Source organism: Nipponia nippon, unplaced genomic scaffold (genome assembly GCF_047370975.1).
Source record: "Nipponia nippon isolate SJK-2023a ecotype South Korea unplaced genomic scaffold, ASM4737097v1 scaffold_7, whole genome shotgun sequence".
NCBI lineage: Eukaryota > Metazoa > Chordata > Aves > Pelecaniformes > Threskiornithidae > Nipponia > Nipponia nippon.
The window spans coordinates 27305741-27332421 of record NW_028262391.1 but is presented as its reverse complement, the minus strand read 5'-3'; the positions used below and the strand labels follow the sequence as shown (position 1 = coordinate 27332421).

General features: G+C 43.4%; 2 protein-coding genes across 2 annotated transcripts in view; one reads left to right on the top strand and one right to left on the bottom strand.

Annotated features, from left to right (window-relative positions):
- Positions 1–22134, bottom strand: part of NGEF (neuronal guanine nucleotide exchange factor) — a 53068-nt gene extending 30934 nt beyond the window's left edge. Inside the window, exons 1-4 of the mRNA XM_087738592.1 lie at positions 22005–22134; positions 14155–14214; positions 10849–11220; positions 7292–7406 (exon numbers count right to left, since the gene is read on the bottom strand). Of these exons, the coding sequence (XP_087594718.1) occupies positions 7292–7406; positions 10849–11116 (383 nt within the window). The 5' untranslated portion in view covers positions 11117–11220; positions 14155–14214; positions 22005–22134. The remainder of the gene's footprint in view (positions 1–7291; positions 7407–10848; positions 11221–14154; positions 14215–22004) is intronic.
- NEU2 (neuraminidase 2) overlaps positions 1–26681 on the top strand; it is a 51451-nt gene that overhangs the window by 15501 nt on the left and 9269 nt on the right. Inside the window, exons 7-16 of the mRNA XM_087738595.1 lie at positions 261–732; positions 993–1181; positions 2004–2138; positions 2980–3137; positions 4627–4889; positions 5114–5202; positions 10128–10248; positions 18386–18621; positions 19190–19260; positions 26544–26667. The gene's annotated coding sequence lies outside the window, so the exon portion shown is untranslated. The remainder of the gene's footprint in view (positions 1–260; positions 733–992; positions 1182–2003; positions 2139–2979; positions 3138–4626; positions 4890–5113; positions 5203–10127; positions 10249–18385; positions 18622–19189; positions 19261–26543; positions 26668–26681) is intronic.

Sequence of the window (26681 nt, the reverse complement as noted above, 5' to 3'; positions counted from 1 at the left end):
TCTGAGGTGAAAACCTGAAAAATGTCACTAAAAGTAATAATGATAATAAAAATGTTGGAAGCTCTGAAGAGGTGAGAACGCCAGCTGAGGGTGAAGTGCCCCCTGTGGCCATGGGAGGCCACAGCTTGTATTTTTGTGTCCGAGAGATCTATTCCACTGTGTAGCAATGACTAATAGTCTACTTTTCCTTCCTTTAGAACTTTTTTCTTTTTAAATTGTAATTTGGTCTTTCAAAACTGTTGCTCTTTTTTCCTTTCCAGGCTTATTCTCATACTTCATGTTGGCATACAGAGAACGTCTGTAAACAGAACAAGTGCCTGAGAAATACTTTTTCTCCGAAGTGAGGTGACAGAGTGTTCCCAGCTCTCTGGGACCACAGTAAAAAGTGATATATAGCAAGAAGGAGATATTTTTGTCCTGCAAAAATTGTCGAGGTTTTCCAAAGCTTGCTTTTCTGTTTGGGGACAAAACAGAGAGCTTTCCAAGGCTGTCATGAAAAATGAAGGCAGGCAAACAAGTGATTCTCTCACAGCAGTCTGGTGGCTGGGATGTTCATGCTGGGTGTGGGGGATCCAGGTCGGAGTCACGGCTGTGTCATTCCCCCACATCCCACATGTTACTGCCTGTTTCTGGGCGGATCAGTCTCTTCTCCCGGAGCTTTGCTGCTTTCTCTGGTCACTGGGAAAGGTGCTTGAACCTGCTGAATGCCTTATTCACCAGATACCACTTTAGGTCAGTCAATACTGGACTATTTCTGCTAAGTACAATAGCTCCGGCATAGCTGCCTCTGTCTTTCTCCCTACCTCCACAATTGTTAGGACTTTGTGTGCAGTTTAAGCTGACCTAGCTGCTCAGTTCCACTTTTCACTCAACTCCCTGAGGCAGATTTCTACCTCCACTTCTATGCCAGCGCTCACGCTCATCTCATTCTTGGTGAGCAGGTTTGGGCAGCTAAACTGGTGGAAAATTATTCTTTTTTTTTTTTTTTGTAGAACTAGCTTTGCGTGTGTCTGGATTGTCTCACTACAGGCTGAGCTCAATGCGAGTGCCAGCACAGCAGAGGTGACAGACATGCAGATGGATGGCAGGACCATGGCAGTGACACCTTGGCTTATTTTACACTGCTGAGGAACTGCAGGCTCAGGCAGAAGTTCCCGCTCCACCTAATCTTAACCATCCTGGTAGGCGTTTGGAGGAGGTTTTCTTTTCTCTCTCACTGTATCAATAATGAATTTGATCTGGAGCCTAAAAAGCTTTCTCCCATATCATCAAAATCAGTAAAATCTCATGATCACATATCAGTTTTCTGACCAAAATCCCTGTATTTTGTCCTAAAATTCCCTGTCTAGTTGTAGGGGGCAAAGAAAGAATCTGACTACTAGAACACCATACATTAAAGCAACTAGTTAAAAATCCTACCTCAGCGCCACACAAGTGGTGCTGCATGCCCTGTGCTTTTGTTGGTGACAGAAGTCATGCAATGCCCTGACAGACCAAAGCCCAGTTTTGTCTCAGGAATTCTTAGGATCCCCAAGCACATAGGCACTGGAAATGATCCTCATGGCCGTCATTAGATGGCCATGCTATGGTGACGTGGAGCATGACCATGGTTCAGCTCCCTGTGGGCAAAGGAGAGTGGGTTTCAGCATGCGTATGTTCTGCAAAAAGGGGTTCATGTGGTTGCAGACCATTCCCAGCTTCACTGTACTGCTGTTGGAAAAGATTTTAAATGTTGGCTGACCTGGTCCATGCTTGCATTTAAAATGTGATAATTGGTGTGAGTTTATAATTAGTTTATTATAATTATTTAAGTTATGTTTGTGGGATGAATTTCCAATCTTGGCCTGTATTTTCAGGCGCTAGTAATTTTTAAAAATGATTAATCATTTGAAGTAAGGTTTCTTATGTGCATCTAAACTCAAAAGCAATCCTTAGAATAAAGCTGTGCAAAGAGTTTGTTTTCAAATGATGCTGAAATGCATTTTTTTAATGTTCTCTTATAGCAGTTTTTAGAAAGTAGACCTCCTCTTCCAGAAACTAAAAAGAGAAGAGGCAGTCCAGCAGATCTTATTCATGAAAAATTCCCCAAACCCTTCTAGTCAGTGGGAGTTTCACACCAAGAAAGGCCACAAGATGAGGTAAGAAGCACTGTTTTAATCTGAGCTAACCAAATTTGTGGAGAAGTGTGAAGTTAGTAATAGATTTGAATAATGTTATACCTAGTCAAGGATATTTTCATACTTCAGGTTCATTCAGGTTCTCTCTGTTCATGTGTGGTTTTGACAATGGGTGTGTCTGTGCAATTTTTATTCCTGGTTTTTGACTTTTTAGTGGGAGATGAGTGGAACTCCTCATCCCTAATATTTTTAGATCCTAAAGGCCAAGAGCGTATCTGTTCTCCTGAACCTCCTTAAGCTTTCATCAAAATACCTTAATTATATCTGTTGGGGCTGGCAGCCTTACCGATAACTAAAAATGTTCAGAACTTCCTTTTATGAGGTCCTTACCTTTAGGTGCTTCTAACCTTTTGATGCTCGTAATCATCACGGTTGCATTTTTACTTACTGACCATCTGCCATACAGAGGTTATTTTTTATATATTAAAACCAATTAACCATTTCTTAGGCTTAGGAAAATATTATTGGATCCCTCTTAAAGGAAAACAGAAAATCTGTTGTTCTGTCCTTTGAGAAGCTTTGGTTTCTGTTGAAATACGAGTTGGAATTTGGGGTTTGCCAGGGCTTCGTCTTTCCTGCACTTATGAAAGTGCATAGAAATTATAGGCCCTTTTCCACTCTCTGCAATACACACAAACTTTAGACTTAGATTTTAGCATCTAAAATCCCTGAGCTGCTGCCCATGAAGAGAATGCGTGCCCTGCTCAGGGCTGAGAGAAACATTTCTGATATTGCAGCTGTAAAAACTGCCTGGTCTAGTTCTAGGCACTGTGAACAAAAGCCGTTTCTGCTGCATCCTCAGTGATCCTTGTGCTGGGTCCAGGCAGCATGATGAGAAAACTACTTGACTGAAAAACAGAGGGAGCAAGACTGGAGCATGGAGAGGAAGGGGTCATTTTCTGGACCAGGAGACTGCTATGAAGAGAGGAACTCGCCCACAGCCGGGTGCTTCAGGAAATGGTGAGTTGGAAAAGGCTGTAAAATGTAGCACTGGAGCTAGGAGGAGGGGTGGGACACTAAGATTGTATGAAGAGCCAAGGGGTGAAGAGCCTGGGGAACGGCAGGACACTGAGATATGAGCTGCAGGAGGGAAGAGAGAGGAATGATGTGTCTGGGGAACAGTAGCCTGAAGAAATCATGTGGGAAATTACAAGTTGAAGCTGATAGAAAAAGAGTGAAACAAAGAGATTGGTTGAGGACCTGAGGGTCAGGGTATATCCAGATGAAGCAGATGAGGTTGCGAGAGCTGGAGGGCAAAGCCTAGAGCTTGCCAGGTAATGAAACCATGACTGGGCTGAAAAACCTGACAAGCAGAGACTGGGTGGAATAGGTGGGCAGACTGGGATTGGGATCCCCATTGGCTGCATGCTGGAAGTATACTTAATTAGAATTGTGTATGTTATTGCTTACTGTTCTGTATGATCTTGTGAAATATGAGATTTTGACAACGATAACATTTTAATACCTACAGTGGCTATTTCTACTGAAAATGTATTAGTTTTTTAAAATTCTTCTCACTGTAAATACTGTTGCTCTTAGACTTTTTAAGATTCAGATTGTACAGAAAGATGGGAAAAAAATATTTATCTAGCTATCTATCTCTAAAAGAGCAAAAAATTGGCGTAGTGTGACAAAATACAAAGGTTTGGGCAACATGTGTTTGCACCAGCTATTCCTGATTTCACCACTTGCAAATTGAAGCACGATTGGCAGCATAGGGAAGAGGTGACTATAAGAAATTTCTTTCATAAGTAGAAAGAAACTGCTCGAGTATGGTATAGGACCTTTTGCAATACAGGTCCCAGTCTCTCTAGAGGCTTTCCGGGCTTTTCTGGTTCAATTAGGCTATAAAAGCAGTGCCCTCTGCTGCCCAGGACAAATAGTGCTGTGCTACGGGATGCTAACCCAAATTCACACAAGCATCCTTCGGAGTGCTATGCTATTTCACATGCGTAGTATTTCTTTCTAATACACGTCTTTGCATGAATTCAAACAAGGTAGATTCCCTCTTGCTGCTGAAGGTCACTATTTGTATTCTCTGTTGTAGTATTTCTATTCTTTGAGCTGAGATCAAATGTAATCGAATGATTTTTAGATGATCCTGATTTCTCGGAATTGGAGGTTTCATAACCAGCCTAAAGAAATAGTTTGCTCTGCACTGGTAGACCAATGACCTCGCAGTGAGCTTTGCAACATGAAATTTTACACTGAGCTTCTCTTCCACTGTATCTAGTGGCCCGTAATAAAGACATATCATTTTAAGAATCTGACTCAGTGGGAAATGCTAGGTAAATAATATGGTCATGCTGCTAAAACATCTGTATTGTATTAGAAATGAAGAGAAGTCAACATCCTATTAGCTGGTAATATAGGGTAGACACTGATTAGCGAATCTCCTTTCTAGGGTTTGAAATGACTAATTTGCTGGTCTCTGTGGGAGCTGCTTTAGGTTGAGGCTGACAGTTGTGGATGGACAACCTGGGTGGATGTTTTTCTGTAATGGCGTTCTATAATCTCAGTCTGCACAACTGCTGCCACTCTGAAGCTGGAAGGACTGATTACAGTGGGGAAGAACAGCTTCTGTTGAGTTCAGTTCCTTCCAGGTCTTTGGCTCTGGCTACTCTGAAAAACAGAAGTTGTGCTAGAAGCTCAGCACTGAAACGTTCAGGGCAAGTCAGCCGAGTTGTCGGGAAGCGGCTCATCATGTGAGGGGTTTGGATCTTTGTACAATGCAGAAGACTGGGAGGGAGCCACGTGATCTTGTGGGGAACTCTAGAGTGCTTAGGGGGAGCTGGGGATTGCATAGGAGAAAGGTCATGGGAAAAAATCATCTGAGAATAGTTAGGCATAAAAATGCTCTTAAGAATTATCTTCGGGAGGGTGTATGGCAGATTTTGGAACATCAGCAATAATGTTTGAGGTCATCTTGTTTTCAGGCATCAGTGTTCTGAGATCAATGAACTACTCAGAGAACTGAGAACTACTATTCTCAGAGCTTTGAATGACGCATAGATTCAAGTCATCGGTAAGTTTGAAGGAGCCTATGGTGCTTTTCCTTAATCGGAGTGTTAAAGAATATATCCTATCTGAGTACAATTCAGATAATTATTCCTTTTCCTGAGTTCTTTATTACTTCCCCAGTTGTGTTTACTTCTTGTCCTAAATTATATAGCATGGGTATATGTGAAGTGACATTGCTATCTGTGAAGAACACGTTTGTGCCAGACCTGCAGGTTATCTTCATGCCAGGAGAAGGGATTGTGCCTGCCCAGCCCTAGCATTTATATAGTTGCTGTAGGATGCTGCTGAATGTGAAGAGATGCAGCACTGATGCCCCGCCTGCCCTCAGGGCTGGGGGGATTCAGCCCTGAGAACCCCATGGACCTTCCCAGTGCTGGTCAGAGGTGCCTATACTGTCCTTTCTGCAGAACTGCTAGCTTCTGCTTTCAGAAGAACTCTTAGCTGACAGGTACCAGTTTTGTTCTTTTGGGGAGAGATTAAATGCATTTCTTGAGACCAGTGATAATATTTTAGCTGTCTTATCTGCACAATGGCCTCTTTTCCTCATAGAAAGGGGAGACTAGCGATTATTGCAAATGATGGCAATATCCTTAGGCTCCTGCAGCCTTTTCGCAATGCAGATTTCTAGTGGTTCTCTTATAAATTACAGCCGATCTTTTGGAGAAGGGAAGAGGGGTACACGGGCTCAGTTTGAACTGGAGCTCTGGTCTCATTCTCTGCCAAATTTCTCTGCTCAGTTGCCAGAGATGATGCCACTCAGCAGCATTGCCTGCTTTTCACAGACACATGACTTAGAACAGGTACTGACCTGTCAAGCTCTGTGCACAGCAGCATCTTTGATAAAACTGACTCCCGGAACAGGCTCATTGTTTCCAGCTCCAGGGAGAATCAGAATTTGCACGTTTCAGAGCTGCCTAAGTGGCGGTGTCAGGATGTCAGAGGCTGACAGTGATGATTATGCCGCAAGGAGAGGAAGACAGATGGGTTTGACATCGCAGCAGACTCTAACTGTCTAGTTTCATGTGCTCAGTTTAATGCCAAAGGGCAATCAATTTTAGCCAGGGCAATTAATTTATTTAAATCGAACTTGACAGTTTGGCTGAAATTTTTTTACTGGAGTCCTCTCCATAAGGAAAGGTGACTGGAAAGGTACTATGCATTACACCAACACAGCTGGGCTCAGTAATTAGGACCACACAGTGCAGTATAACGCATGCACCTTTAGAGGACAAGTATTTAGCACTTTCAGCTGTATCTTCTACAATACAAGTAGGGACTATCTTTTAGTTATACACACAAGAGATGAGGAGCTGGAGAGGGAGTTTGGGAGAATACCTCACTCACATATTAGAAAATATAAGGCTAGGTAACTGTTCCTATCTCTGCCTGGCTGCAGTGGCAAGAGAGCAGGGGTGAGGGTAAATTTATGGGATGTATGTAAATTTATGTGTTGTGGGATCAGGGTCTTTTGCTGGACCTAGGTTGTTGAGGGATTTAAGCCAAAAAGGGCTACCTCACTGAAAGCCTCTGTTGCCTATCAGTTCTTCAAAGTAAACAGCAAACAGAAAGCCAGAATACTTTAGAAAACATCTTTGCAGCTACTTCCTCAGCTGTAAAATCCTGTTTTCCATGTGGGGTTGTATAACAGGCTTCAGGAGAGCCCTCTGGGAAGACTGAGAATGGGATCACCCTTATGTTGGGATGTTCCATAAGGAAATGCCCACAGGCTCTCCTTATTCTCTCAAAAAGCTTCTTAAGGCAGTCTGCCCGCTTTGCTTACACCACTGAGTGATCCTACATCACATTCCCCTTTTTTCAATCATCTTCCCCACTGTCTTCTTGTTCCTCCCCTTCTCCTTCACTGTCTTCTTCAAAGTTGTATTGATAAGACCCTTCATACCACAACACTAGTACTATACGATATATATCATTAAGACTGAAAATAGCACTACAAGTCAGGGTGAGGAGGCATGGATCAGTAGCTATAGCTTAGTCCAGCTGTCCTTCCCAAAACAAGCATTCTTGCTCTGATACCACTCTACCTATATTGTTCAGCGGAGCACGGTGCATACCCTGTGTGTGCACTTCCTTACCTTTGGATCCATAGTTCGTCTAATGTTGTCTTATCAGAGTTTACTGGAGATGACGATCCCTTATGAGCTAAAATGTTCAGAGGCTCTTTGACGGGCTCGTTGTTTTTGAGTGAACCTGTGATATAAGAGAAAGTCAAGAGGCTGTTAAAACGGTCATTTTCCTAAGGGTCACCTTTACTTTTACTATAGGTAGTGGTTTGCTTACACCAAAGGCAGCAGGAAGACCACAGACAGAAAGGCAGCTACATTTTAGCTTGGATTTTCAAACAAGATTGAAGTGTCATCAGCGTGCATAGTGCAAGATTGTACAGCTTTGTCACAGCTGCAAATGCAATCGGGAAAAGGTGAAGGCAGATATACGATATCAGTCCTTATGTATGCAAGTAGCACTCTCACCACTGAAAATTCGGTCCCAACATTAGTGATTTTCAGTGCAATTCTTTAAGCAGAAAAGGTTTCACTGTCTGTGCCTGTGAATGCCAATATTCGGTTTCCCAGGTCAGGGTTTCAGTACTGCGCTGCTTTCAGGCACACAGTAGATGTTCAGTTTACTGGATAAATCAAGGCTAGATTTGGGTGAGACAGGAGCTTTACTTTTAATTGCTTCTTCAATTTCCCTCAGATGAACCTCTGATCCTTTCACAGGGAGCCAAAGCTGTATTAAGTCAATGGCTTACTACTGCAGTACTTGGCAGGAAAGGATGCATCTCACTTTTCAAATAAAACCTCCTGTTGTTTGAGGCCTGTTGAAAATGGCCTTGTTGTTTTTTATTAGAAATATTTTGGTCTAAGTCATAATTCTGTTTGCATTTCAAACTGATGACAGCACAGGCAGGTCAATGCTCTGACTGAAGCTGGTTTCTGACACACCCTTTTAATCGATGCTACAGATTTTCAGAGGGAAAGGGTGAAACCCAGACTTTCAAAACTCCCTAAAACAGTGCCAAGGGCTTATGAAATGCTAGTTTGAGTTATTCTCTTTGCCTTTTGAATAGTTTAAACATTTTATCCTTCTGTCAGAGGAGATTGTTTAAAAAAACAAACTCTTTTTCCAGTTAAAGTAAAGCATCTATTATGTTTTACAGCTCCTAGGCTATAAGCCAAAGCTAGGCTGGTGCAAAGGGTGCCTATATAAAAGCCTTTTTCTCTGCTGGATTTACATTCTTTTACATTATTTTTCTTATTCTCATTTCTTGACTCTTTATTTTTCCTGTTTTGTATCCTACTCTGTATTTTTCCCTGTATCTTTTCCTCTCTTCCTTTCTTCTTTCCTTGCCCTCTCCTCCCCCCCCAGTTATTCCCTAAGTAGAATGAGAACAGGTTAACATTTGAGCTTGAGTCAGACTTGAATAGCTGCTGTTGAAATGGGTTTGAAGTCAAGATAAAAGAGCTCACCCATCCCTTGCTTCCATGCACGTCAGCAAATGCTGTCAGAAGTTCCTGCTACAAATGAGGCTGGTATAGAAGCACCCGCTGTCCAGTTTCGGGGAGAGGGGATGGAATCAGTGGAGCAGAGGAAGAGGGCAGAAGAACTGCTTACACAATCCTAGCTGAATTTAAAAGCTGTAGCTCTGAGCTGGACTTACTACAGTCATACTGGAGAAAGAGCTATTGCCCTTAGCCCAGGTCCTGCTGTACAGACTGGAGAAAAGAAATGCTGTTCCCAGTGTGTCCTGCTGAACAATTGCAGATACGGAAGAAAAAGCCTTGTTTGGAACAGATCCTGTTTCAGCAGTGGTAACACAGAGAGGGGGGTGTGGGAGGGAAGCACAGGTCAGCTTCTGTGGATGCTGCTAAGAGAGAAGCCCTTCTTTTAGCTTGTCCTTCCTCAATGACACTGGCTAGACAGGAGGGATGTCCTCCTGTGCTGTTGTCCTGATGCCGTGATGCTGCAGATGTATGAAGAAGGCGCGTCCTTCTGTGCTGGTCCTGCTGCAGTGGCAGGAGCAGGTAACAGGGGAGAGGGCCTCCTCAGCAGCGGTCTGGACACTGTGACGCTCGGGGAGCAGGAGAGAGGGCGAGTCTCTTCTGTGCTTGCTCTGCAGCAGCGCTCTGGGAAGGTGGCGAGAGGACGGCTCTGCTCTGGTCCTGCTGCTGCACTGGCAGGGTGGAGAGCAGCTCTGCTCTGGCACAGGCGACGCACAGTTTATCCACAAACCTCATTGACAACAGTAGCAGAATATTAAACAGGAGCTCTTTGCTCTGCTGCTGTCTGCTTGGAAACTTGGAGAAGGGAGGGAACTTTCCTTCTGTCCATGCCATAGGGTTGAATGGGCCTTTATACTGCTGAAATAGCATGTCTCCTTTGGCAAGGCAGGCAGCAGACACCTATTTTCCTGGGGACATTTCCCAGACCTCCTTTATTTTGGGGTGGAGGATGCCTGTTCTTTGTTTTCTTAGAGAACTTGGTCTGCTTTCAGGGGCTGAAGCAGTGTGCTTTACTACTGCTTAACAAAGCAATAGCTTTCAGTTGGTTGCATAGCACTCAAACATCAGGAGTAGTGTTGTATCATTTTGACTCATGCAGCTAGCCTGTTCAGAGTGCAGTGCATTGTTTCTGTTAGATTATAATCTGAAGATAGGATAGATATCTTCATTGTGATTCCTTTTATTTACAAGGAGTTAAAAAATTCAGTTTCTCTGAACACCTGGGAGATGAAGCAAAGGGCCATTTTCTGTGTTCACAGTTCCAGGTCTCTCTCATTTAGCATTTAGATTAAAACCACTTCCAGTTTCTTCTTGCAGCCCTGTTTCCGGTGCTTCTGGGTGTGTTGCAATAGCTCCTTTCTTGGCTCTCTCTTCAGGTTCTCATATCTTTCTCTTGTTTCTTTTACAGACAGCTGCTCAGACAAGATGCCAGCTAAGTGAAAGCCTGGCCTTGCAGTCATGCCCTGTACTGTTCATACTCCGAGAAAGCCAACTCCTTCCATTGCTACGGAAGCCATGGCTGAGTGCATGTATGTTCTGGATGGTGTTCCTGTTATTTCAGCCTCCTAGTTCAAAGGGAGCTTAGGTGCTTCTTACAGCTGTATTCAATGCAAGGTGGCAGCAGCTGCATTTTCAGAGGAGTCTTGCTCAGCTCTCATAACGGTCCATTGCAGTTTCCACAGGCTTGGTCCCTAAACGTACTGCTCTGGTTTTGCTGACTGTTTCCTTTATACGCCACTCAGCTTGCCATACAGTTACTTATATAGATCTCACTACTTTTGAATATGTCCTTTCTGTATGCTAAAGAAGTTCCTACTTCATTGACAGCTTCATGTCTTTCTCTGTTTAAATGATTTTTCTCTTAGAGAGCAGAGGGGTGGCAGAGCAGAGTCACACATTTGTTTAGATTCTCTGCCATGAAGCGTTTTTAAACATCCAACCATTTGGCATTTCCAGGCAAAGAAGGATGGCACCCCTCTGCCAGCTGTGCCATAGGGCGGGGGTGTTCTGTAATGTGCTGACCACTGAGCCGCTTTCTACCTTCCCTGTCCCTTTTCTAATCTCATTGACGCCTATAGTTCCTAATCTCACTGGAAAGGAAGCATAATGCTGTTTGGGTCAGTACTCACCTGTAGCACGCCCCATGTGCATTGCCTCTCTCGAAGTCTTTCTTTTCCCTCTGCTCGGCAGCCTCATGGACCGGTAGTACCTGGAATTTCTCTGAATGGCAATGTAGTGTGTGTGCGAGTCCCCCTCGTGGGTCACCGGGTTAGCACCTTCTGACTCTTCCTCACCATCAGAGACTGAACCTGACTCTCTCAGTACCTGCTGAGAAAGGCCCTGCCGGAGCCCACCGGCGGAGAGCCTGCGGGCGGCTTCTCTCCCGTGCCCATCCATGGCTTCCAGATCTTGTCTCTATGGCAACTGAGATGATGGATCAGCAGCAGAGCAGGAGAAGACAGGTAGCCTCCACAAATCCATCAGCTTTATCTGAATTAGAGCTGGAGATGGACAAAACAAAACACAAGGAAACAGGAAAAGAGGACAAAGTTCTGGTTAGTTCAGAGGCTGTAGTGCATCATCTGTTTAGGATAATAGGGACTTTCCAGGATTTTTTGTCTGAGATCATTCTGAGATCATCACCTTACAGGCCTTACTATAACGTCCCAAAGGCTGCTTTGACGTGCTCATGGTTGTCCTGCCATGACACATTGCAGTGCTACAGATGTTACTGTATTTGCTCAGTTGATGACCTCTCCCTTTTGTCACTTGTGAGCAGTAGATTACTAGCTGATTTAGAGTGGATACAGGTAATGGCCTTGTCCTTGTTTTTGAGGGTAAAAATATTACGGAATAGAAAGTAAAAGCTCAAGAGGAAGCTCTGTTAATCTGTCTGTTATCTGTGTACTTCTCCCTGTAATAGAAGAATTAATGCCTTTTACGGAGCTGGGTGCCTTCTAACACTTACTAACAACACTCACTCCTGCGGTGCAGATAAGTGAAGAAAAATCCATAACTGTCGAGAAGTGAAGGTAGAAGAGACAAGATTATGTAGCAATGGAGAGCGCAGAGAGTTGATTTTGTTTCCCAGAGTTGCCCTCAAGTGCCAGTGTACCCCCTTAGTGACACGGGGACTTCAGCACAGGGGTCCCGCTGCTCTGTGTGTAGGTACATGGACTATGCCAGTACTCCCAAGCATTTTCAGGAGGCAAATCACAACAACAGCAAAACAGCAGTTGATCCTTCAGCCTTTGCAAGACTGGGTAAAACGTGAACTGATTACTTACGTGTTCGCTGCTGGCTTTGTCTTGTTGCATTCTTACAGCTGTCAAAGCCTTTCTAAGTACATAACGTGATTTTGTGACTGATGGGGCTATCATGAAGAGTAGAAAGATGTTGTATAGGAACCGTGAATATAAAATTGACAGTTTGCTGAGAGAATGGTATAATAGTGCTATGGATTAGTCATTGGATGCTACTTTGAGAAGTTACACATATCACTGTTTTTTTACATTACAGTATATCCAATATACAAGATACTCTAGAAGGTAAGTGTCTCAATTTTTGTTCTGGGTCTTCTGCAATCTCTATGAACCCATGTGTGCCACAAACCTTTTTCTTGCTTGCCCCCAGGGTCACTCCAGCTGACCCTGGGACATCAGGGACAGTTGGGACATGATATGTGAATCCTCTGCTTTCCAAAATTTTTGAGGGCCCTATGTTTTATCCTTATAAAGGGAGGGTCACTACCTGAAATCATGCGCTGGGTCTGCATCATTCTGTTTCCTGGCTCTACAGATGAGAAAGTCTGCTTTGTCCTTTCATAACCTGAACCACAGCATGCAGCTCATAGCTGCTAAATTTGGATCCTGACTTCAATTCTGCCAAGACCTTTGGACTGTTTGGAGCTGGTGGTTGCTCTGGGACTGTTTCCAGTGTTACTGGAAGTGTATGAAGGACCCGTTTGTTGGTTGTGGTGTTAAGTTTGGTTTGTAAATTACTCTGAGGTATAGAGATTCACTAAGCCTGTTTCTGTTTCTGTGGCTCAGTGGAACAGCGAAATAAAAACAGCTGCTCTAGGAGACAGCTTGAAAAGAAAGAAGCAGCTATTTCTTTTCCTGTGCCTTTCTTACTGTCCCATGGCTAAAGTCCCAAAGGCTTGATCCTTGTAACTATGATGGAAGCATTTCTCTTAACTGGACCACGATTAAAATTATACTTATAATCCTTCCTAACCCTAAACTGTAATAATTGCTTATTTTATATTTATTTCTCTCCTGTAAACTGTTTCATGCCTTGCTGCTCCAGGAGATGAACCTGTAACAATCTCCTCTAATCAAAGTTCCTACGTGCTTTGAGTGGCCACCCCTTGTCCACATGACTCAGACTGGGGCAGAGACCTGTCTCTCTTCTGTGGCCTTTGCAGTGCCAACATAGTTTGCAATGCTTAGAAAATTGCTGCTGGTGTTTTCTTGAAAAATGAGTTAATGTTTTCACAGGAGCTGCTCACCAGTCAGGAGTAATTTCAAAACCATGTGAATCTCCAAAGGAATCATTAGGCAAACAGATGCGCGCACACGTGTGTGTGGGAGTGCATGCATGCATGGAGAAGACTGTTTTCCCCTTTCACTTACATGGTGAATATGAAAGTACATGGATGTTGTTGCTGGGCTTTTACAAAGATACTTGGTAGAGAAGGAGCCTTCTGCATGGCTAAGTGAAACCCACTCAGCTGTGTCGCCCAAAGGCGTAACATGTTCAGTAGCCCTATCAAACCAGTGTACTTATCTTTGCCAGCTACACCTTTTTTGGTCCATCAGAGGAATGAAGGGTGTCCATCCTGAACAGTTAGCTTGCTGTCAGGCTACCAAACAGTCCCTAACAAACAAGATGTTTGACAAAAAGTGAATATAGCAGTGGATGAGAGAGAGACTTCCATGTTTTCCAGGAGAGGCAGAGGTGAGGGGGCACTTGTTTATTGTGTTGGCTATAAACAATATATATCTTTTTGCTTTCTTCAACAAAGAGTTCAAGAACAGAATGTATTTCTGAAGGCAATGCTTCCGATTCCAAAATTGATATGCTATGAAATTATTGAGGAAGCATTTACTGATATGTCAATCAAATAGTCCTGGCTTTTGCAGTTGCTTTAGGTGTATTAAAAACTAGGGATGAGTTTAAAGGATACATTAAAATTTAGTATTGCATTATTCTGGTAGCAGTCAAGCTATTCAGTGGCAAAGAATAAATGATTCAAGCAGGCGTGGACCATAACTATCCCTGTCTGAGTGTTTATAGTGAATTTTTGAAGAAGGTATTCACCTCTGATAGTCCCAGGTAGGTGAGTGTCAGGTCTTGTGTCAGGAGTAACCCATCCCAAGTATATTCACATGCCATCTTGAGATCACATGTCTTGCTGTAGTGTCACCACCTACCTGAATGTGCTTTGCAGGCAAACATACTTCCCTGTAGTTCAAGAAGACCAAAGTAGCAGTCTGTAGGGAAAAAGAGATGATAACAGTAAAACCATCAAGTGATGCACATACAGCAACACTAGAGATATGCATTTTGACTCACACATAACTCAGCTTCCAGGAATTTGACTGTATAGAAATTTTACTTGCCAATGTAAAAAAATGGCATTTACCAGTAAACGCCATGAATTTTTACAAGAACAGTTGAACTTGGGGATGTTTGGTAAAATGCTAATAAATATTGCAAAAGGGACTGAGGTTCCTAGAGCAGTGTGGGCCTGGACACGTTCATGTGTGTGGGAAACAGGGACCGCTGCTGCTCCTGGGAGGGTGGGACTGGATGTGTTTGCAAGGCATGGCCTGGCTGTGGATGCCAACGACTAACTGCTGGTCCCTACTGTACAAAGAGAGTGGGCTGATAGGGATTCAAAGGGTATTAGGTGTATCAAAAGAGCAACTCCTTTTAATCAGTTAGATCTAATTAAATATAAGAATGTTTTTAGTAGCAGAAGCTGCAGCCTAAAAGCTGAGATTGCAGCTGTGTAGACCTGCAGGTATTTCAAATGGGCTTAGTCTGGGCAGAGTTTGATCCGGGAGTCTGGAGCAGGAGGTATATTCTAGCGCCGGTTGATCATCTCTCCCTTTTTGCTCATCTTGCGACATGCCAGGCGGGCGCAGCTGCGTGAGCTGCGGTAGAGGCAGACTGTGTGGTCTGTCGCTGGTGGCAGCCGCGGTGGGCACTGGTAGCAGAGGGAGCTGCTGGGGGCTGGCAGCCCCGGGGAAAGTCAGGCTGACTGCCTCGGCTGTTGCTGAAACAGGAGGGGTGCAAGTGGTGCCTTAGCTGCTGGGAGGAGCTACCTCCCTTCCCCAGCGAACGTGCTGCTCCACACTCCCTGGCCCCTCTCTCAGCAGCAGTTTTCCAGGGCTCCAGCACAGCAGGGCAGGCAGCTGGATCATGGCCGCTTTGCTCCCCTGGTCATTTGCCACCCTGAGTAATGGGCTATTTTGTTATGCCTGGTGCTGGCCCTGAGCTGACAGCCTCTGTCTCTGGGAGGATTTCTTCCGCACGCTCCCTTCCACCGCCACAAGGCAATCGTTTGCGTGGGACTTCACTGGCTCCCTGCTCTCAGCCTTCCCTGCGATAGAAGGGGTGCAGTAGGATGAGACTAGTGGCTCTGCTTGCTGGTGGATCCTGTGCTTCATTAACTTCCTAATTCCCCGTTAAAATGGGGAAGTCTGTTGTCTGACTGAAAAGCATTAAGTACTGTAGTGAGAAAGTATATACTTAAAGAATGCTTAATGATTTTGAAATGAAAAATGCTCAATTTGCCAGTGTTATACAATGCTGTTGCCTAGTCTGGAAGGGTAATGAAGATTGCTTAATTAATATTAGAGACAGGCTGAAATCTCCAGCTATGCAATTCAGGGATGTTTCAAAGCAGGAAAATACAGGTATGAATACAACTTGACTGTATGGTTATTCTGTATAGGAGCATACAGTCACAGAAGGTGAATTGCCCTTGCCTGATTGTATAACGTGTCCCTACCACCACCAGGGACAAGGTAACGGTATTGATGTGCCTGAGTGGCCACACAAAATATGCAAGGGTTGTGTTCCACCAGAAGGCAGGCAGGTGCTTTCAGCACAGAGGGCAATGAACCCCTACACTGAGTTATCTAGTGATGTGTTAGTTTTGCCATAACCTTAAATCCATCCATGACTGGGTGCCCCTTTAAATTAGGTATAGTTCAATGGAAAGTTTTGGGGCTCAATGCAGAAATTACTGTCTTGGCTGTAGGGTTTTTATGCTGTAGAAGGGCAGAAGGTCATGTAATCTTTTCTTCCTTTTTATGTGTTGAAGTCATTTCAAGTATAAGCCCTATTAATGACTCATCTGGAAAGGTTTGCACGCTGAATGTAGGGATGCACCTTTCATGTATATTTGATGAACCAGATGGAGCTCTTTTAAGACAATATTTTTGTCTTCAAGCCCTCATGGTTAACATGGATCCTTTAATATTTCTTCTTTAAATATGATCTGAATGTTCATGCAAATGCCAGTTTTGCTGCATCTTATCAGTTTCTTTCTAAAATGCTTTAATTATTTTGAAAGTCTTGTGCAAACTGAAAACAAACCTCTGCCTCCCACTGCCATCGGTCCCCCATTACATCCCTGCTCATGCATTAGGCATTGATTTTTTTTTCCCTCTTCCTTGGTTTTAAGTGGAGTGGAATGTCATCTCTAAACTATTTCACTCTGCATCATAACGAGGCGAAAACAGCTCTGTCGGGATGGGGCACAGTCCAAAATCCAGCAGCAGGCCTTACTCATCAGCTGCCGTTCTTGCTCACGTGGGTGCCAATCCCTCAAGGAGTGCCACGCGCGGGTGGGCCCTGCTGAAGGCACTGGTGCTCCACACAGGCTCAGGCCTGCATTTGCATCGGGAGATATTTCTGGCTGAGTCAGGGGAATAGTAACACCCACAGACTCAGCCCTAGGCTCTGGCAGATTTAGCTCTCAGCAGATGTAGCTATGAATTCATTTAGCCTCATCAGTGGTTTAAGCTAATGCACAGACTTTGAGCTGGTGTAAGTGAGGCACTCTCACGTGTCCTGTTGAGCCACCCCTGCTACAGGAGGACTAACTTCCAGCAGAAGGATGCACAGGCAGTTGGGCATGGTAACACCTTAACCTAAAGCCATCAGGGCCCTTGAGCTGCCTGACTATATGTATATTTATGTTTTCATTCTTACTGGTTGGGATAACCCTCCTTGGAACTGTTAACAGTCCTGATCCTTTCTTTTGGATGGTGGCAAGAGACAGTTAAGCACATGTCCCTGTCCAAAGCAAAGGTACATGACATTTCACAAAGGAATTTGAACTATTTAGGTGCAAGGACAAGGTATTATTTGATTAAGGCAGAGGGGTGGAGAAACCAGGAAGAGCATGAGAACAGACCAACCAGAAAGTGAGACACAGACCAAAGAGGTTCACAGCAGAAGCCAGAGAAAAGTAGACAATACCTTTGCAGCTGGCTGAAAGAGTATCAAATTGTTTGACCCCACATGTTTCCAGAAAACAAACATTTTGTACTTATTTTGTAAAAAAGATTGAATTCTATCATCAGTCCTAACAGAATCAAGCTACAACCACTCTGATTTTGAGATAGTTTTTCAGGTGAGAAAGGTAACAGAATGGTTTTATTGCCATGATTTAGTGATGTTACCTTATTTATAGCAAGCAAAACCAAGAGCGAATTATGCAGTTCATTATACGCTTGTGACAATAAAACCTTTATGTCTTGCACATATGTTACAGAGAACCTGTTTTAGAAACACTTCAGAGACTAAAAATAAATACATCGGATTCGTTTAATATAGCCTCCAAAGCCATGTGCTTTGGAGACACCATGAGACCAAGTGAACAGGGCTTGGAGAGAGAAACCAGTACATTTAAAACAGCTAAAAATTACTCAAATTGCCTTGCTAGATACAAAAATGTTTGCAGAATTAAGTCTGGCATTGTGGGACCTTCTATGGGTAGAGGTAAGCATAGACACAAAATGAGGGTATCCTATAAATCGTTACTTACACATAACAGAAAAGGATACATACCTTCACACAATTCCCTCTGCATGAAACATGGAATATTTATAGCAGCTACTCTGTGTTAATTAACTAATATATATATTAGTATATATGTAACAACACTAAATAACTGCAAATTTTTCTGCTGCCAGGATGATTTATCTTTTTGACTGTTTACTGATTCTTCACAAGTCAAAAATAATGATTAAAAATACGTGCTTTCCTGTATACCACTAACAATTTTCGTCTCTGCTCATGGATGTACTTGTTCAATCCATGTATCTCAGAGCAGTCCAGCCCAATCCCATTGCATTCCATGCTTCATCCCCTGGGTCTTGTGTAGTAGACGTAGCTGGGGGCTATAGCTAAGATGTTAAAGAATTCCCCCTCTGGAGCTATTCTATATACGTGTATATGTACACACATATATGCATATATAAACACACACACACACTCCAGCTGTGTAGGTGGAGTCAACCTAATTTTTAAAGCATACAGAAGAGCAGAAGTGGAAATCTACAAGCTCTTCTGGTTTTCATTATAAGCTCTTAAAACTAATTAAACAAAAACCTGACCTTATTTTTATTCCTTTCCTTAAATTAGCGCACATGCAATGGTGAAAGTGCATCCCTGCTTGAAGATTTTGGGAGAATCTCAAGAAGGTATAAAACTCATCCTGTTCCTCTGACATCACTGACATCTCTCTCTATACTAACAAGAACTCCTGCCTCTAGAGGAAGCCCCTGGCCCTGATGCCATCCCATTCTTTACTTCCGCTTAGAAGATACTAGTGAAATTGTTGCTAAGTAGCTGTGGTCTAAAACTCTTATCCCTGGAAGGTAAGTGAATAATTAAAAAACAAATCACTGCATCTCCTAGGCTGGGGGGAGTACACAGCTATCAACTGAGGGCTAGGTGCAAATCATAGGACATAGCCTCAAAGCATAAGATACCAATGTACTATGCAAGTACACAAGCAGGCCCTCAGCAGCCTGCCTGTCGATCTCCTGTTTTACAGGGTTGCACATGGGAGTTTTGAGTCCTTGTTCCTTTTTGTTTGTTCTCTTCTGTTTGGCCCATGTGAAGCCTTCTAGCCATGGAAACAATATGCAACATAAAGCTTACACTTAAAAAAATTAAAGGACTCAGGTATAGAAAGTTTAGTCTGAGGTGAAATGGTTTAGTCAAGAACATGGTACGAGAAATAATGTCCTGGGTATAATGCCTTGCTGAAAGCAGAGCGGTTTAGTAATGCCAGGATACTTAGACGAGGAGGTTAGCAGATGTCTTGGTTGAAGCTTTTGAAGACAGACTCGTTAGTAAGCAGACAGGCCCAGTGTCCCTGGGGGAGACAACACCTGTGCTGCACTTTGGGAAAAATATAATGATATCCACTTCTATTTCTAGATTTGCTGGTTGCGTATGAGACACTTGTTACGGAAGAAATGAGCATGGGTGGTTATTTGAACTGCAGAGAGGTAAGAACTCAAAGGGGTTTTTATTTGAAAGCTTCCATACAGAAGGAGGGAAAGAAGAGGGCTGATTTTGTTGATCAAGGAATAGTAGAGCTCTCAGTTTTTCCTCCCTCAGTGGTTACTGGGTGGAGGGTCCAAGGAGTGCCTGTTTGGTGAATCTGCTTGCAAATTCATAGCTGCAACGGAGCCAGAAGTCAATAAGACATCAGAATCCCATTAGGCTGGTTTCTACTGGTTTGAAATGCCAGGTGGGTTTGGAGTGCTGCTGTGCCAGGCTACCCTTGTCAACTGCATCAAGCTAATTTCAGCTAATTTCAAACCTGACATAAGCTGATACTATTCTTATAGCCTGTTACACTGCACGTGTCTTTAGTAACTCAGGAAAAATACTTGATAGACAACTCTGGAAACTGTGCAGCAAACAGCATCAGTCATGCAGACTTCCCCTCCAGAAGGGTTCTTTTTAGCCTGGCAAGAAGGGAGGATTGCAGGATGGCTGCTCCCAATGTAGAGCAGTCTCTTCTGTCCTAGGACTGAGGCACTAGCTCAGGGCTTAGGCAATCACATCCAGAAGCCCCCACACACTTGCCTCCAGTTTGCCAGCTACAGCACTAGGCAGCATTGCACTGTAGAAAAACAGGCACACTTGCAGTGCTCTCTGGCTGCCCGTGCAGCCCCAGTAAGTCTCCATTTTTTTATCAAACAAGTGACATGGTCTCCTCAACCATAACTCTGTAGCTCACTTTACCCACATGCTGTGAAAACTGGTAAACCTTTCCCTCTCAGGCCTTTCCTTCTAACCCTCCTGTAAGCCTCCTCTGTTACCCTCCTCTTCTTTCCGAGTTTTTAAGCATGGAAAGAGCAAGGCCAGGATGCAGGTAGTGAATCTCACAGCTGTGTCACTGAATCAGGTCCTGTGAGAGCAGATTTCATTTTTCAGCTTTGCTGCGGTTTCCTGGGCAATCTAGAGCACATCAGGGATTTTCCTGGGTCTTAGTTCCCCATCTGTAGACTGGGAGTGGTATACAATAGTTTATGAATACTCCTATATTTCTCCCATAGTCTTTTTTCTTCTGAGTTACTTGAGCAGGAACTCAGTGTAAGTACAAAAGCATGACATGAGAGAGCCTGATGGGTTCAAAGGAGCTCTGGCCAATACTCTTAATTAAAGAAAAAATGAACCAGTTTGGGTATGTTCTCTTTTTAGATTGTTTTTCATTTGATATTTCCTACATTTCTGTCCCCAAGTGAAAAGCAGGCACTTTGTCTAGATTTCTAGTTCCTCAGTGTCCCTGTTGCTCTTCCTAAGTTTTATTTGAGCTGGATGCAATTTCTTCTAAGAAGGGGTCATTGTTTCAGGAATCGCTCCCTTTTGGACCAGCAAAGTCCAGGTTTTGCGGATTGAGTAACCTGCTAGAACTGTTTTTTCATAGACATCTGTTTCAAAGATGATTTTGGCTAGGAAGAAGAAGGCAGGGAGGAGATGAGGTTTCTAGATTGTTTTAGGTTTTACTGAGTCTTGTAAGTTTTTCTTATTTTAGATCTAATGGGGCTGCTTCCATGGGCTACTGCTTGGAAACATGAAATATTGCCTCCAGGCACTATTGTGGTAAAAATGAGGATATAATTGCCTATAGAAATCATAGAACAAGCTACTTCCAAAAGGAGAATTTGAGTGAAAACGTCAGGCATTGGCCACGTACTCAGGGACAGATAATGGTTAATTATGTAGTTAAAACATTTTACATTGTCTTGCAAATGTCCTCTCCAAATTATGGCAGTGTGGGACAATGGATTTTTTTGTCTCTGGGCACTTCTTTTCTGGCAATTACTGTGGCATGTCATACATACTCCTGTATTTACAGTTGGTCTTAAAGTGGATTGGATTTACCAGTCCCAATTGGAGTCTGGAGGAAATCAGACCTGAGTAAAATTTCTGTCCATCTCTTAAAATGCATGTCAGCCAATTAGTCCTTTTTGCAAGTTCAGTGAAATGTTTTAAAATCTTTTTGTTATTTTAGTGCAATTTCCTACTTTCAACTAGATCTGGAAGTGGCAGCTCCACTGTAACGGTGGAATCTGTTGACAGTTTGGTATCTCAAGAGCTAGCTTGTTCTTATGAGATTTGAGTCCCTGTTTACTTTGTGCATTTAAAAATATACCTAATTGCTGGGACGGAGTTCACAGCTACACTTGATACACAGCAACTGGTCTCCTGAGAGTGAAAGGAAAAATCGGCTAAGGGGAATGATCAGCCTGGTGTTAGGAGGAAAACAAGCTGTTTTTCATATTTCCTGTCTTTATTTTATTTATATATTTTTTTAAAGTAAGATCACACATAAACATTTGCCAGGAAAAATCACAACTTGTCCTGCCCCTGGAAAAAGACACACAGTTTGGTTGGTTGGTTTGGGGGGCGTTTGCTGTTTAGTTTGTCACATTAATGCCCTTTCTGTGCAGGCTGGGTCTCCTCTCTGACTCGGCTTCCTCCCTGCGGTGGTTTTCATGCCTGTCAAGCTGTGCCAATGGTGTCTCTCCTCTCCGTCAGCCAGTATTTCAACAGTGTCACTGTTGAACTGTTCAACAGTGTCTGTCTGGGTTGCACAGGACTCCTTCAGTGTGACTTTGCTTGTAGAGCAAAGTCGGTTCTTTCTCAGGCACTGGATTTGTGCCTTTGTTTGTGGCCTGAGGTTTCTTCCTCAGACCGTTCCGCTTCCAGCATCCCCCCAGAATAGGATTTTACTCACCTGACAGTCTGGGGCTGAACCAGTCTCTCATTTGCCATCGGGATGAGGTACGTCCAACAAGTCTGGACTAAAATCCCCCAAGCTGTTAGAGATTTGCAATTCAGTTGTGAATCCTGAGGCAGGTATGTCCTACAGAAGATCCCTGTCCTTCAGTCATTGTACCTTCTGTCAGTTCTGCTTGAGAGTGAAGTTTCCCTCAGACTTTGTTTGCTCAGTTTCCAGAGTCACAGCAAACATAATTTAAAGGAACAGCTTTCCCTTTAGACAGATAAGTTAGTACAAACATGCCCTGAATGTCCTTTGCACTGCTTGTGCCAAAGGCTTAATGACAGGGCATTGTTAAACCTCCCATATAAATCTTTAACAACTGGGTGAAACTTTGGTCCAAATCTGCAAACTCAAGTAAGTGGAAACAGTAAATGGTATTTGCTTACACTTTAAGGCCCACTGGCTGAGAAACTGCTCTTGCTTTACATTATTTACAGCCGTTTGAGATGAAAAGACCTAAATGTTTATGAGTAGTTTTACATTGCAGTTTTTTAATTTCATGTGTGTTCACATACCTGGGCACTGGGGTGGATATAGCAGAGCCAGCCTGGTTTTATTTTAAGGCTTTTTGTATCTGTTCATCCAAACGCCTGGTATAATTTTCGCCCTTGAAATACTTCAGTTTCTTATTCAGGTTGTGCTTGCATTTGCTGCTCTCTCCACTGGGCTTGGTTGCTATTACTTCAATGTCCTTTTTCTGCAGGCAGCTTAGGGCCCAATGCTTCAAAGGAAGACAAATAAGCCTGTAATTCCTGTAGATACCTATGCACTGCCATACTTAGGAGAGAAGTTTTCCCTCATCCTTGGATAACTCACTTGGCATTTTTAAGCCCGTAGTTTGAATGACTCTTACAAAAAGCATCATATCGCCTGCTGAAGTTGATGCTAGTCTTTTCCTTGATTTTTTTCTTTTTGGAGTTCACTGAATTTGCTAAGTGCCTTGTTCATCTCAAAATATTTTAACTGGCCACAGCATTACCCTGTTCTTTTTAAAATGCAGCTGCATGCCCAGCCTACTCTGTGGAAGGCCAAATGTTCTGTGAGTAAAGCTTTGGTTAATAAGAGGTTGGTCATCATAGCTTCATGGTCACCAGTGTCAGTGTCCCTTTACATCAGTTGAGGGCCTGGCCTGGGCATAGAGGGCTGTCAGCAATTAGTCCTGTAATGATTAATCAAGGTCACCATCAGACCTGTGCACTCCCAGTCTGTGACCTAGCAGAACACAGGAATGAGGGATGCACTAGAATCTGGGCTCCTCTCTGTCGCAAGAGTCGCTCCAGGGTGAATCTAGCTAGCCTTGTGCTTTAGACTTGCTTATCTGAGTGTCCCAGCACTGGCAGAGTATGTGAAGCAAGGGACTCAGGTTTTATTGCATTTTCCAGTCATTAAATTGCTCCAGTGACTCCTTCCCAGTGTTGCTATTTTGAGGGCTAAATAAATACTGCTTCTACAGTCCCCTTTTTGTATGTAAATCTCACCACCTCTCTTCCTTTGCTTCCCATAGATTGTGCCACTTGTTTTGTTACAAAAATAAAGTGTATTTATTTTTTTCTGTTTCAAATGGACAAAGTAAATGGAAAAACGATGTAATGTGTATCATAGGCAGGCTGTTTATTGGATGTTGTCTCTCACAGAGTAAGGAAGCTTCCCTGTGACAAACCCACAACTCACCGTGGAGTGTCAGGAGGCTTACAGGTCCATTATGGGGTGATGTTGTTGCCCTTTGGGTCAAGGGAGTACATTTTGGATTTTGCCCAGTTCTTTCAATGAGGAGAGGAAATAAGTTGTAAAAGGCTATTATTTACTGGGAAGGAAACACTGGCAGCATGACTCTCCGCTTACTCCTCCTGATGGAAATCAAAAGTAACTTAACTGGAGTCAATAGAGCGTGAAATGGTACGCACCCAAAGAGCACCTGCTCCTAATACCTGTTGCTCTTACAACTGATAAGGATAGTGAGGTGCTGGTTTCAAATGTGCACAAAGGTTCATTTCCTTAACCAGAACTGGAATTAAAAGAAAACGGCAGATATTTCCTTGTCCAGTGAACCCTGTTTTCCAAAGAGCTCTGCCATTAGCATTTGCATGTTACTTTCATTATTATTATTATTACTTTCGCTTTTTCTTGTTTGTTTGTTTGTTTGTTTTTTTTTCCCCGATAGAGCAGACTTTCAGTCAGACCCCAGGTCTATAGGATTTATGTTCTGCACAAATGATACCATATTCCCTAATGTCTGGAGAGCAGCCCATAGTGTTTTCACTGAAAATTTGCAAAACGCTGTGATTGCTCTCTTGCATGGCCTGACTCCATAGAAGACCTCTTGATTTTAACTATTGCTGCCTAACGACAGGTGCCACACTGTATAGCATAGCAAAAATACTGAATTATCTGAGCCCGGCTTGCCTTTCTAATAGTGTAAGGAATCAATGGATTCAGGTTTGAACATGTTGCAAGGGAAATATACATTGATAATTTTTAATGGACTAGGTATCACTCATTAAATGTAACCTCTTTTGTTTTCCTGCTGATTTCTTTTCACGTATGCTCACAAGCATTAGCTGCTGAATTCTTTTTCTTAGCCTTCATTTGCAGCTATTGCTCGCTCTCTCCTGAGGTGGCACCCGAAATTGAACACGGTCCTCCAAATGCAAATGCTCCATTGTTCAGTATTCTGTCGTTATATTATCTTCTGCATTATTTTTATATCCTCTTATTAATGCACCCACACACTGCATTTGCATTTTTTAACCTTTTTAAAAACGTTTTCATTACAACAATCAGATATAAGGGCAATGAAGTAAGCGTGGAACAATAGAAGTGAAGAGCTCGATTCTCCTCAGACCTATACCCATTTTAAACTTAACTGGTGACACTTATTTTGATTCACACCAAAAGGAAAGAGGGGGGATCAAACCTGGCACGTCTACACTGAGACATCCATTTTTTATAGTTAGCAAGGAATGCTTTTGTAAAATAGCTGCAGTACACAACATGTTGTTTGGAGAAAGCACTTCTGTTATCAGGAAGGAGGCTTTTTTGCAGAGGGAGGACTGCGGTATGGGCTAGTGTCTGAAGAGCAGTGCTGGAGGCCTGGATGCTGGCACTGCCTGGCAGTGGCCATGCAGGGGAAGCACCACAGGGCGCCCATGTGTTGACTGTGTGGTTGTCCTGCACAGGCACTGGGGTTCACCTGGGTTAACCTCACAACAGGACTAGGCAGCGCATTCTTCCTTTTGGGAGTAGTTTTAGGCATTCTAGGCTGTTACCCTCTGCACAGCCATGTCTTATACCTGCTCCGGGGAGTGGGCTGAAGGCAGGGAACCCCAGCTGGCTGTGGAGGAAGGTGGAGGTCTTGCCTGGGGAGGAAGAGATGATAAGAGGAGATGAGAGGTGGCCAGAGGCGTGGCCATTCTGCTGTGTGTGTCCTGCCAACAAAGAGCAGGGAACTATTGCCACCACAGCAAGCCACATTTGGAATTTCCCACTCTAAGAAGAGATGGACAAGCAGTTTTAAGCTGCAGCTGGGCCAGGTGATTTCTATTAAACAAACAAGCATTTCTGGGTTGTCTGGCTGCAGAAGCAAAGTGTGTGACTCAGAACACCACCTGAGTAACACTGCTGTTAGCCAGGGAGCAGAAAAAAGGTGAAGAAATCCACAAAGCAATGGTTTGTGTCTGGCTTTCTGGCAGACTGTGCTTTAGCATCCTCTTCAATGTCTCTCTTCCTTCCCTAATTGCTTCTGTTTTACTTGATTCTGGATTTTCTCCAGGAGTCACTGTTAAAAGTGGTTATCACCAGTGGATATCACTGTTATCACCAGTGGATATCTGGTGGATATCAATGCCATTGTCTCTGGAGCGACTTTTCCTCACATTGACTATTGTTTGATTCCAGGTAAAGCAGCAAGATACAAATGCCCTCAGGCTTCTCTTGTGTGTCTCAGTTAAGGCAATACTTTACTCAGGTAAAAGTACCTGCCCAGGTAGGCAAGGTTCGTAAACATGGGGTGTGGTTTTACCATACAGCTAATTTGGTCTAATGGCTAGCTGCCGGTCAGAGAGGTGAGTCTGCTCCTCCTGTCAACAGCTTCATGCTCCTACTCCCTCTCCTACTGCAGATCCTGCTGCTTGTCTGACTTTTGCTGATGCAGTTCAGGACAGTGACCTAGCAGAAAACTTTCAGCTTTTTTTTTTTTTCTGGATTAGTTTTCTGCCAGACTGACATCCTCTGATGGCTTGCCAAGGTAAGATGAGCATCAGTGCTCGCACAAGAAGGGATACAGGGTTGCTCAAGAAAGAGGAAAGGTAATAATAGAGAAGCATTACATTAATTCGGTCAGTTGGTTGATTGGTTGTAAATCCACACCTTTGCAACTCCCCAATTTGGCTTGCACAGATCAACCACAACTGTCATCAAATGAGGAGACTTTTATTCCTCCTTTTTCATTACTAGCAAGATTTGTTTCCAGGATTGTTATTTTCATTTTTTCAGATCACTTCAAAGACAAGAAGCCTTAATGGCAGCAATGGAAACACAATAGAGAAGAGGGGGAAAGCAAGAGAAACAGCAAGGAATGGGATAGGAAAGGTCATCTCTGAGAGCAGCAGCACATTAGGTCAGTAGCACAAG